Source organism: Suricata suricatta, chromosome 13, assembly GCF_006229205.1.
Source record: "Suricata suricatta isolate VVHF042 chromosome 13, meerkat_22Aug2017_6uvM2_HiC, whole genome shotgun sequence".
Classification (NCBI taxonomy): Eukaryota; Metazoa; Chordata; class Mammalia; order Carnivora; family Herpestidae; genus Suricata; species Suricata suricatta.
The window spans coordinates 50,286,003-50,298,195 of NC_043712.1; the positions used below are offsets into that span (position 1 = coordinate 50,286,003).

General features: G+C 33.8%; 1 protein-coding gene across 1 annotated transcript in view; it reads right to left on the minus strand.

Annotated features, from left to right (window-relative positions):
• CNTLN (centlein) overlaps positions 1-12,193 on the minus strand; it is a 291,923-nt gene that overhangs the window by 36,835 nt on the left and 242,895 nt on the right. The window contains exons 19-23 of the mRNA XM_029920696.1: positions 11,337-11,528; positions 7,845-7,942; positions 6,096-6,222; positions 4,588-4,725; positions 3,629-3,814 (exon numbers count right to left, since the gene is read on the minus strand). Of these exons, the coding sequence (XP_029776556.1) occupies positions 3,629-3,814; positions 4,588-4,725; positions 6,096-6,222; positions 7,845-7,942; positions 11,337-11,528 (741 nt within the window). The remainder of the gene's footprint in view (positions 1-3,628; positions 3,815-4,587; positions 4,726-6,095; positions 6,223-7,844; positions 7,943-11,336; positions 11,529-12,193) is intronic.

A 12,193-nucleotide genomic window follows, 5' to 3' on the forward strand; every position in this document is an offset into this window, starting at 1 on the left:
ACACACACACACACACACACACACACACACACACACTGGAGTGTATATATCTTATACACACACACACACACACACACACACACACACACACACACACACACACAATGGAGTATTACTCGGCAATCAAAAAGAATGAAATCTCTCCATTTGGAACAATGCGGATGGAACTAGAGTGTATTATGCTAAGTGAAATTCGTCAGAGACATATATCATATGACTTCACATATATGTGAAATTAAAGATACAAAACAGATGAACATAATAGAAGGGAAATAAAAACAATATAAAAACATGGAGGGGGACAAAACACAAGAGACTCTTTAAAAATATAGAGAACAAAGGGTTGCTAGAAGGCTTGTGGGTAGAGGGATGGGTTAAATGGACAAGGGGCATTAAGGAGGACACTTGTTGGGATGAGCACTGGGTGTTATATGTAGGGGATGAATCAATGGGTTCTATTCCTGAAATCATTATTGCAGTATATGCTAACTAACTTAGATGTAAATTAAAAAGTAAATTAAAAAAATAAATTTAAAAAATTTTGTAAAAGCCAATTTTTAGAGAAATAAAGCATTCAAATAATAGTGGGGTTATTAGGGAAGGGAAATAGTAAGTAATATTGTTATTTCATTCTATAGTTTAAACTTTCATTTTATAAAGATTCCATAAATTGAAAATATTTCATATATTTAAGTAAATTTCTACTGCTATGCTGTGTCAGTTCTTTTATATTGTTTTAATTTTTTTATATTTATTTATTTGAGAGAGAGAGAGAGAATGACACAGTGCAAGCAAGGGACAGGCAGATAGAGACACACACTGAATCCAAAACAAGGTCCAGGCTCTGAGCTTTCAGCACAAAGCCTGAGGCGGGGCTCAAACACATGAACTGTGCCTGAGTAGAAGTCAGACACTTATCTCTTCTCCTATTTCACCCATCAGTCCCACTCACCCCCCCTCTGGTAATCATCAGTTTCTTTTCCAAGTTAGGAATCTTGTTTTTTGGTCTATCTCTTTTCCTCTCAGTTCATTTGTTTTGTTTTTTAAATTACACATGAGTGAAATAATTATTATGGTAATATATGTTATATTATATGGTATTTGTCTTTCTCTGACTTATTTCACTTAGCAATATACTCTCTCGGTCCATCCATGTTGTTGCAAATGCAAGATCTCGTTGTTTTTTTATGGCTGACTAATACTTCATTATACATCTACATATCACATTTTCTTTATCCATTCATCCATCGAAGAAACACTTGGGTTGCTTCTATAATTTGGTTATTTAAGTAATGCTGCAATAAACATAGGGGTACATATATTTTTTCAAGTTAATTTTTCATATTCTTTGAGTGAACATGCCATTCCTGGATTATATGGTAATTCTGTTTTTGATTTTTTGAGGAACCTCTGTACTGCTTTCCACAGTGGCTGCACTAGTTTGCATTCCACCAATGGTGTAGGAGGGTTCCTTTTGTCCACATCCTCACCAACACTTGTTGTTTTTTGTTTTTGATTTTAGTCATTCTGAGAGGTGAGAGGTGATAATCACATTGTGGTTCTGATTTGCACTTCCCTAATGATGAGTGATATTGAGCATGTTTTCATGCAGCGGCCATCTGGATATCTTCTTTGGAGAAATGTCTGTTCATGTCTTCTGCCCAATTTTTTAATTGGGTTACTTGTTTTGTTGTGTGTTGAGTTGTATAAGTTCTTTATATATTTTGGATACTAACCCTTTATCAGATATGTCATTTGCAAGTATCTTCTCCCATTCAGTAGGCTGTCCTTTAGTTTTATTGATGGTTTCCTTTGCTCTGCCAGAAGCTTTGTATTCTGGTGTAGTTTCAACAGTTTATTTTTACTTTTATTTCCCTTTTGTCATGAGACATGTCTAGAAAAATGTTTCTTTGACCAATGTCAGAGAAATTACTGCCTGTGCTCTCTTCTAGGATTTTTATGGTTTCAGGTTTTACATTTAGGTCTTCAATCCATTTTGCATTTATTTTTGTATATGGTGTAGAAAAGTGGTCCAGTTTCATTCCTTTGCATATAGCTATCCAGTTGTTCCAGCACCATTTATTGAAGAGACTATCTTTCCCACTGTCTAGTCTCACCTCCTTTGTTGAAGATTAATTGGCCATATGATCATAGATTTATTTCTGGGCTCCCTACTCTGTTCCATTGATTTATGTCTCTTATTTATGTGCCAGTGCCATACTGTTTTGATTACTACAGCTTTGTAGTATATGATATGCCAGTTTTTACTTAAACATGCCTTCTGAAGGACCAAGTGGCACAAGTAACTTAACCTTATCAAAAATTGTTTAAAAAAAGAAAAAAGAACAGTGTGGTTTCAGGAGGAAAGAGAGAAAGTAAAGAGTTACTTTCCCACTGTAATCAAACTATTTTGGTGCTTATTTTTTAAGGCCAAAGAACTATCATTAAAATCTCACATTTCTGGAGCACCTGGGTAGTGCAGTCAGTTGGGTGTCTGACTCTTGATTTTGACTCAGGTCATGATCTCATGGTTTGTGAGTTCGAGCCCCACACTGGGCTCTGCACTGACAGTGTGGAGCTTGCTTGGGATTCTGTCTCCCTCTCTCTTTTCCTTCCCCCATTTGCTTTCTAGCTCTTTCAAAATAAATAAAAATAAACTTTAAAATAAATCTCACATTTCTAATGGAAATTTAATTTGATTAGGTAGTGATCATTACCACATGCCAACTATTTTGCAAGGCATCAGACAGATGCCGTGAAGGTGGAAATTGATAAAACATTGGCTTTGACTTTAAGAAATTCATAATTTATCTAGTGGCAATGGATTCCCTTTCTAACTATAACATAAGGCAGACTAAAAGGCACCAAACCGAGGTGTAAATGACTCACAGTGGGACTGAAGCAGCAGAGCAGTCACCAGATTCCTGGTCCTTGGTGCCTGGTATGTCTGAAACCAAAGCTGCCCCTTGTCAGTTTTCACAGAAGAGTGAAGAAAGGAACATATGGGGCAAAACTACAGACCAGAAACCTAGAAAAACTCCTTATAAAAACTTGCAAACAAACCACCTCTATCCGCCTCTCCCCCATCACCCTTGGTGGTTCCTCGTGTCACCAATTACTGAGCCTTTCTGGGAGTTCTTCAGCTGTCAGGCAATTTCTAGACAGTACAGCCTTTGCAGGCACTTTGGTTTGTCTCCCTTTTCCTCTGCTAAGTCATTTACCACTTCTCTATCCATTCCATGTCCGACAGGCTATGGACTGGCGTTCAGGGGTCTCTGAGCTTCAATACACCTGGGGTGAGCTTCTGGTTGTTCTTGCTGGGTTTTCAGAAGGAGAGTAGAATGGAACCGGCTTAATTCTTTCATCTTAAAATCTGTCTTGATTACATGATTACTGCAATTCCATAACTGAATTGGCATTAAGAGAAGAATATTAAAAATAGGGTGGAAAATTTTTAACTCAAGCTATAAAACCAGACAGACAAAATTTGAACAATGTGGCAAGTAGGATAGAAGATGTTTTTATGGTTTTCAGAGGGCAGAAAGAAATCACAATGTACCCCCAAATCACCTCAGGCAGGCCACCACTCTGCCTGAGCACCAGTTAGTGAACCGCAAATAACTCAAACCTTCACAAAGACGGTGAACTCCTCCACTCTCTCATTGGCTAAGAGCAATTTCTTCTGTGCACCTTCTAGAGCCTGCTCACTTTTCAGTGCTAATCCTTGAAGATGCTTGGATGCTGCTGTTTCCATTTCTGCCATTGCAGATTCGGTCTCATTGATTTTTGATACTAGGGCACCAAGCTTGACATCCTGCAAAAGACCGGTATTCATAGAATAAAAAATAATTCCTAAACATATTTGGAAGATTTAGCTATACATGTCAGATAAAGAAGTGATTTCATGACTCTTTATATATATGTATTTGTTTTTATTTGGGTTAAATTGATGATTGCTTTATTTTCAATGAAATATGGTGAGTACATCTTCTCATATATTTATCATCAAAATTAATTTGTTTTTAAAAATTGTAAATCATTAAAGACATGGAAGCTATTTTAGCCCAAAAGATCTCATATGTCAAATGGAAATATTTAATTAGTTTAAAAGTTTAGGTGGATCTAAAACATTTATATCCACTTATGCCAGTTCTTAATAGTAGTATTCATTTAAAAGACATTATCAAGGGGTGCCTGAGTGGCTCAGTCAAGCGTCAAACTTTGGCTCAGGTCATGATCTCATGGTTTGTGATTTTAAACCCTCCATCAGGCTCTCTGCTGTCAGGACGGAGCCTTCCTCAGATCCTCTCTCTCACTCTCTCTCTGCCTTCCCCTGCCTTTCCTCTCTCTCTCTCAAAACTAAACATTAAAAAAAATACATTAGGACACAAAATCTGTTTTGCTAATACAGCATCATTTTCCATGTTAGGCAAATTCTTAGTGTTTCATGTAGACATATAAAGAAGTTGCAGCTATCTGAAACAATTAAGTTTCTTACAGTAAGTGTTAGGCAGAAAAAATGAGTTTTAAAAATGAAAAAGATATGGTTATATTCTATTTCTAAGCTAACATGTCTGAAAAGCATACCTTTTTCTCTAATTCCTCTTTAGCTTTTTGATACATCTGCTCAAACTGTGACTTCTCTTTTACAGCAACACCGAGTCTCTGTTTTAGTGAATCAATTGATACCTTCTTGTTGGAACACTCTTCAGTTAGTGTCTTCACCTACAAGAAAAGCATAAAGGTGACTATTCTTGGTAAAGCCATTCTAGGAGCATACTCTATTTGTTTCACCAGAAACCAAATGATTCATGAATAAGTCTAGTTTCTTTTTTTCTCATAAGTGATATAAAATTTAATAAAAGCAAAAAAAAAAAAAGATATCAAATCCAAGTATAAGATTTGGAGAACTTGCTATGAATGAGACTATAAAATCCTTAAATTAATAGCAAAATGAAAAATGCACAAAAAACTATGAATACAATACTAATTTTAACTCTGTTTCCTTTAATTACTAACCTAAACTTCCTTAAGCAGGGGATGGTTGTCTTGGATTCTTAAATAAACCAAGTCATGGATAATTTTCAGTTCTATCTTCAATATAACATGTACTTTTTAGGATAAAATTAAATAAACAATATAACACATATATTACACATTTAAAAGAAGAAAATAGTTTTTTTTTCATTTAATGACACTGAAGATAATAATTACTTATACACAGATTCTAAGACTGTATCTGAAATTATTATTAAGGTTTAAAATTCAGCAAAATTTAAAGGACAACACTAAAAAGACCTATAGGAGGTAATTATTTTATGTGGGTGTGTGGAAGAGGAAGAGAAAGAAAACCTACATGCACTTGATTTTCTCATGTAAAATTTTCTTTCTTCAATCTGCTTGAGTTAACAGATACTTACATTTCTATTTCCAACAAGGAAACTAAGGGAGATGCTGTCTCTGGCGTGGATAACATTTAGTGAATGACAAAGCACAAGCTGCTTCATGAGTTGTGCAAATAGCACCTTTTTTTTTTTTTTAATATCTCTTAGTCAGCGAATTGCTGATTTCTACTTTGGGGTCAGATATACAACCATATTAAATACAACTCTCTTCCTAAGTACACTGAATTAAGTATATAGAGGGTAAGAGTATACTTTTAAAAAACTGTGGTAAGCACACTTTTTAAAAAAACTTCTGGTAGTTATTGGTTATTACCTTTTTCATTTAGAATATATGCTTGATTCTATCACAAATGTTAGTAAATTAAATAAAGCAATAATTTAAAAATTGTATAAATTCAACTTTAAAATGTTGACAAAAATGTAATTATATATCTAGAAGCATTGAAAGTTTTAAAAATTAAAACTGATTATCCCATCATGGCATGTTTACAAATATAAAGAGAATGTGTGACTATATTATATATGAATTTTAAAACAAATAATGTACTTTCAGATTAAATAATATAACTATATAACAGTACACATGTATTCTATGAATATTTTCTAGAAATTTATGAAGACTGAGTATTCAAGTTAAAAAGTAAGAGGAAAGTAATATTTTTTAGCATCAGAGAACATAAAAGTTGATACCTTTTTTTCAAGATTTTCTAACATTTCATTAATACTCTCATTACTTTCCAAATTTACTTTCTGTCGAAATTTCAAGTCTTCTATCAAATGTCTTTTCATAGTTATATCCCTCTCCATTCGAGACATCCTTGAAAGGGAAAAAAGGCATTTTATAAAAAAGGTAGAAAATACTTTATTTTTAAATGTTAACTGATATTAATTGCAAATTAATAAGATAATTGCTTGGGATGACATACTGATCTATTCATACTTTGTATACTGGTAAAATCTATAATCCTATTGTTACTGGTAATTACAGTATTATATGTACGCACTAAGACATAAAAGATGGAAAACTGAGAAAGATTTAAAAAACTTAAGAAAAATTAAAATTATTATATTTAGGGGTGCCTGGGTGGCTCAGTTGGTTGAGCATCTAACTCTTTATCTCAGCTTGGGTCGTGATCTCATGGTTGTGATGATCAGTCCTGTGTTGGTGTCTGTACTGGGAGCCTGCCTGGGAATCTCTCTCTGTCTCTCTGACATTCTCTCTCAAAATAAATAGATAAAAAATAAAATAAGACAATTATCTTCAAATTATATTTTTTATTGCTCAGAAAAATCAAACTGATATATAGAGATCATTAAAAAGCATAGCACTGAGAGAAAATAATTCTGTATTTTAATAAATATAAAGTCTTATAATATTTTATTAAAAAAAGCTAAGCTTAGGCATGGTATCTTCCAATTTAATATCATGTACAAGTCAACTGACATACCAGTTTAGCTTAAGTTGATGACTTATAGGAAGTGATAGCTGCGGTAACTATTACTGTTCCTACGAAATAATAATGGGGAACATTTACTGAGAGCTTGCCAGATGCCAGTCTCCGTTACGAGTACTGTATAGGCTCTCTCTTAATATTCACAAGACTTGTACAAGCTCATACTATTAAACTGAGATACAGAGCTGGCAGGTAGAGGAACTAGGATTCAAAAACTATTTCTTTAGGGCCCTCACTATTAAATAGTAAAGGAGACTGCCTCTTATGCTAATAAATAAATTTGAAGATACTTTGTTTAGAAAATTAACTAATCTTTTTGTCAGTAGTTTCATCTGTTACTATCACTTCTAAGGGATCTTCACTAAAAGTATGATGTACATGCATGTGCATTATATATTTATCAAGGACAGCATGGAATTCTACCTAAACATGTTATCGCCCCTAAGCTCTAATACATCTATTAAATATATAGAAAGAAAATCATTTTTATTCAGTGAGATAGGATATTTTAAATCCCTTTTTGTTAAAAAAACACATAAAATACAAACTTTTGTAAACTTCCATTTATTTTAGAGACCACCAAAACTTTCCTTTTCTTCCACCTTAGCCTTATAAGCTTAGGCATTAAATGCAATATAAGAACAACTTACATATATAATTTTGGTCAAATAATGACCACAGTCAGAAGTTTTTTGTTCATAGTCTTCAGGTAATTCATTTATATACATCAAAATTAAATGGTTACCTCTAAGCAGGAGAATGTAAATTTAAACATTCTTACTGTAATTAAAAAATGGTAAATAGCTTGTCATCAACCATGCTTATAGGTAATATTCCTTAAACTTTCATTTTATTGAAGCTTAAACATGAAGGAAGGCAAAGTTAATTTTTAACATGTGTTATTGTTTCTTGTGTGCAATGTTTAATAGAGTTAAGTACCACTAGGTGGCACCAAATACAATGGATAAAAATATCAAGAACATACTTTTCATGCATTTCCTTTATGTGTTCTTCTTTTGCTAGGAGTTCAAATTTCAGAGACTTCACATCTGAGGACTGTTTAGTGAGTTCATTAGTTGCATTCTGGATTAAAAACACATATAAAATCAAATAAACCTTTCAATCTTTGGTCAAATGTAGCATCAACATAAATGCCATTCTCATGAAGAGTAATAATACTGCAACAAATATGATTATAATTAAGAAGGACATTTTAATATATTTTCTATATTTTAATACTTTTAAACAGTTTATTTTATATGTTTTAATGGAAATACTGTGGTATACTAAATTTTTATGTAACATATCAAAACCACAAAAGAATGCCATCGTATAACAATTGCAAAAAGTACATACCTAAAATACCTGTACGGGAAATAAGGACTATCTTTGTAAAATGTAAATGTGTGTGTGATTAATTTAGTATTTTGAAAGGCTAACAAGATCACATGAAATGAATGCCTGATTTACTAAGAACCTGCGATAACAGACTAAATATGGTCACAAATACTTTGCTGCTCCTCCCATCAGGAGGTGGGATCCATCTTCCAAACATTGGAGTCTGGTCTGGTCTGGCCTGTGATTTGCTCTGACCAAGACAAATGTGGCAGAAGTGACATTATGCAAGTACCAGCTGCTGGGCCTAACCCCTTGCAGCTGCACCTCTGCCCTCTTGGAGGCTGCTGGGATCACCTTACAGGGAAGGCAGAGGAAAGGCCAGGGAGGAGTATTAGGGTATCCCAGAAGACAGCCTGTGGACCAACTGCCAGGCTGTGAGTGAGGCTGTCTTTGAACTTGGAGTCCAGGTAAATCCTTGAATTAGAAGAATGCAGGCATATGAGAGAACTCAAAAGACAGAAGGAAATGAATTCAGTCAACCCAGGGATCGTAAGAATTAATAAACTGCTGTTTTTAGCTGCTACATTTTCAGATAGTTTGTTACACAGGAATAGATAATTGATAAGGAATCTTACAAATACTAAATAGTTCCTTACTTGAATTTATTAATCATATAATTTATTATTCAAGTATTTATGCATAAACATGAGTTTTTCAAAGCAGAACAGCTTTGTGGTATTTATTGACTGCATAGCCCAAGAGCCAGAGGTAGTAACTAGGGTGTCAGGAACTGTAACTTTCAATTTTGACTCAAGTGCTGAGTACATAAGTAATCTGAGATATTACCTAGTGTGTCTGATATTATAGTTTCTCCATCTACAAGACAGTGATAACATACATTAATTCATTTGTTAAAATTTAGAAGTATTAACCTAATATAAATAGAATAAAATATGATAGCTTCAAAAATATTTGGTTTATTTTGTTGATCTTTCTAGTAATTATAATCAGTTGTTTCTGTTAGAACTATTCCCAGGTTTGGGGCACCTGGGTGGCTCAGTCGGTTAAGCGTCCGGCTTCCGGCTTCAGCTCAGGTCATGATCTCATGGTTCGTGGGTTTGAGCCCCATGTCGGGTTCTGTGCTGACAGCTAACTCAGAGCCTGGAGCCTGCTTCAGATTCTGTATCTCCCTCTCTCTTTGACCTTCCCCTGTTCATGCTGTCTCTGTCTGTCTCTCAAAAATAAATAAATAAATAATTTAAAAAAAAAGAACTATTCTCAGGTTTGACTGACTGATGCTCAAAAAAATGTAAATCTATAAAGATGAAACCATTAATCACACCATTTAAATACAAGTCAAATTCATTAGACAGACTTTAAATATCTTATTGGTATAGAATATGTGAATAAAAATTTTGAAATAATTTTAACTTTTACATTAAACATATAAATTTTTATAAAAACTTAAAATCCTTAATATGGCAACTATACTGAATGCTAAAAATTTTGATTAAATGTTTATGGAATGCAATCTAAATTTCTATCATATATGACATGTGTTGCCAGAGTAAGATATTCCACAATAGTGAATTTAGCAGATAACTGAAGCTTCTGCTTTAATCATCAATCTTAAATTCTCTCTGGAATGATTGTTCACTCACTTAGAAATAAGAACATCCATAATTACATTAAGCTAATAGTGATACTTCAATATAGTGATATATTATAATCACAGTATTAATTATATATATTATATTGCTGTATTATAGTATCACTAAATCATTATATAGTCATGTCTTTAGGAACTATTATGATATAAATGCCTACTTTAAATGGTCCCAGAGTGCTATTTTTCTAATTTTGTATTTTTACCTTAACATTTCAGATTTTCTTTTTCTCTATTGGTCTGTTGTTTAACATATTCTTGCCTGAAAACACTCATTGTCCCCTTTAATAAGCCTCCTTCTAATTTGCTGCTTTTGAGGTATTTTCTGCTCAGAAGTTAAACAAATAGATTATTAGATGTATTTTATTGGTATAGAATATGTGAATAAAATACAACAGGCAGTAAATGCAGCCTGACAATATTTCAGTGGAATAAATTAAGTAGATTTTAAGGTAGATGTTTGATTCTTTTGTTTTTAGACTTAAAGCTTCATTTTAGGTGACTGAAAATGCTATAACTCTGACTTCTGGATAGTTGAGGGATTACTGAATTACAGTAAATAAAACAACACCAGCTTGATATATACTTTTTCCAGAGTCTCTACCTCTCAGAGCCATTTCATTTGATCCTTAAAAATCGTTATGGAGTAGATAAAAGGGTGTGCCTGCCTTCAGTGCGTGGAAGTTATTTCCTCAGTCAGGCCCCATAAGAAGTTAGTATACAAAGAGTGATCAAAACCCAGGGCTTCTAGCATTTCCCATTTCTACTATACAAAACTTACCTGCAGCATGACCTCAAATCTGTAGTAAAACATGTATGTCAAAAATGTCACAATGGTAAGATTCCATCATGGTTAGAGCTTTCCTATCCAAATTTGTTAAACATTTTTTTAAATTGCAGAGTGAATAAGTAAAGCATGGGCTCTGAAGTCAGATGGATTGCGTTCTAATCTCAGCTCTATCACTTGGTGGCTTAGTGACCTTGGACAATTAACTTACCTTTTGTGTCTCTGCTTTCTCAAAAGTAAAATAGAATGACATTATGACCTTATTTCCCAGGGTAGAAATGAGGATTACTGGATTACATATAAAGAATAGGTTACATATAAAGAACAGTAGTTTAAAAACTGGCAATAGGTTACATATAAAGAACAGTAGTTTAAAAACGACTGTGCTTCATTGTGAACTTACTGGGAAACTGGAAAAGGACATGGCATATAAACATGTCTTTAAGGATTCACTAACTTAAGGGGCAGATGGGTGGCTTAGTCCATTAAGCATCTGACTCTTGATTTGGGCTCAGGTCATGATCTCACAGGTTGTGGGTCTGAGCCCAGTATCAGGCTACATGCTGATAGGGTGGAGCCTGCTTGGGATTCCCCCTCTGCACCTCCCCTGCTTGTGCTCTCCCTCTCCCCCAAAATAAACATTAAAAAACATATATATTTTCATGTTTAATAAAATGTATAATCACCTTTAGTTTACACTGCAATTGCTTCATCTCCAAATTCATGCTCCTTGAAGGACCAAGTGATGCGACTTGTATATGTGGAACTATTACCCGGGAAACTTCTTCTGCCAAACTTGTGATTTCAGATGAGGACTCCAATTTCTTCAGTAAGTCTTCTCTTTCCTTCCGAAGGCCAGCCAAATCCAAATTTAGCTTCTTTTTTGAAAAGAAAATAAATATAAATGTGTTAAAAAATAATTACCTTTAACCTAACAATTATCAGAATAAGATTCTAATGCTGAAGAGTGAAATTCATTCTACAAATAGTTATTATTAAAATTTTACAAAGATTATAACCTCTACTAGTTTTTGCTTATGGTCATAGGGCTTATAAAGGTTAAAACAAAATGGACCAGCTGTATCCAGTATCTTTTGGTTGGCCGGTCTTTACTCATGATGTGATATTTCTCTGACTTCACATAGACAAGGCTGAGCCAGAGATTCACATATTTGATAACCTTGACTTCAGGGCTGATGTACATAACTGGTAAAAGCCAAGCTGGAGCAGGACAGGATAACAGATGTTAGTTGTTTATTCCATTGGGTAGGTCTTACCATCCTAATATGGCAGCCAAAACGCTTCTCATTTAGTAACATAAATGTTAAGTCCAATTAGCAGAAGAGGCTTATTAGAGATTTACCTCAAATAAATAATGTGCAAATTCGCTTAGTCTTAGGCATCTGACTGTTGACAAGTCCTCTTTGTAATGTTAGCATAGAATTGCACTAAACTCCTTACGTTTGAATTTTTAATAACATCAACATTTTTACTAAAAGACATACCGGTAATGTTTTTGTGAAACAGTGTAAAAGAAATGGTC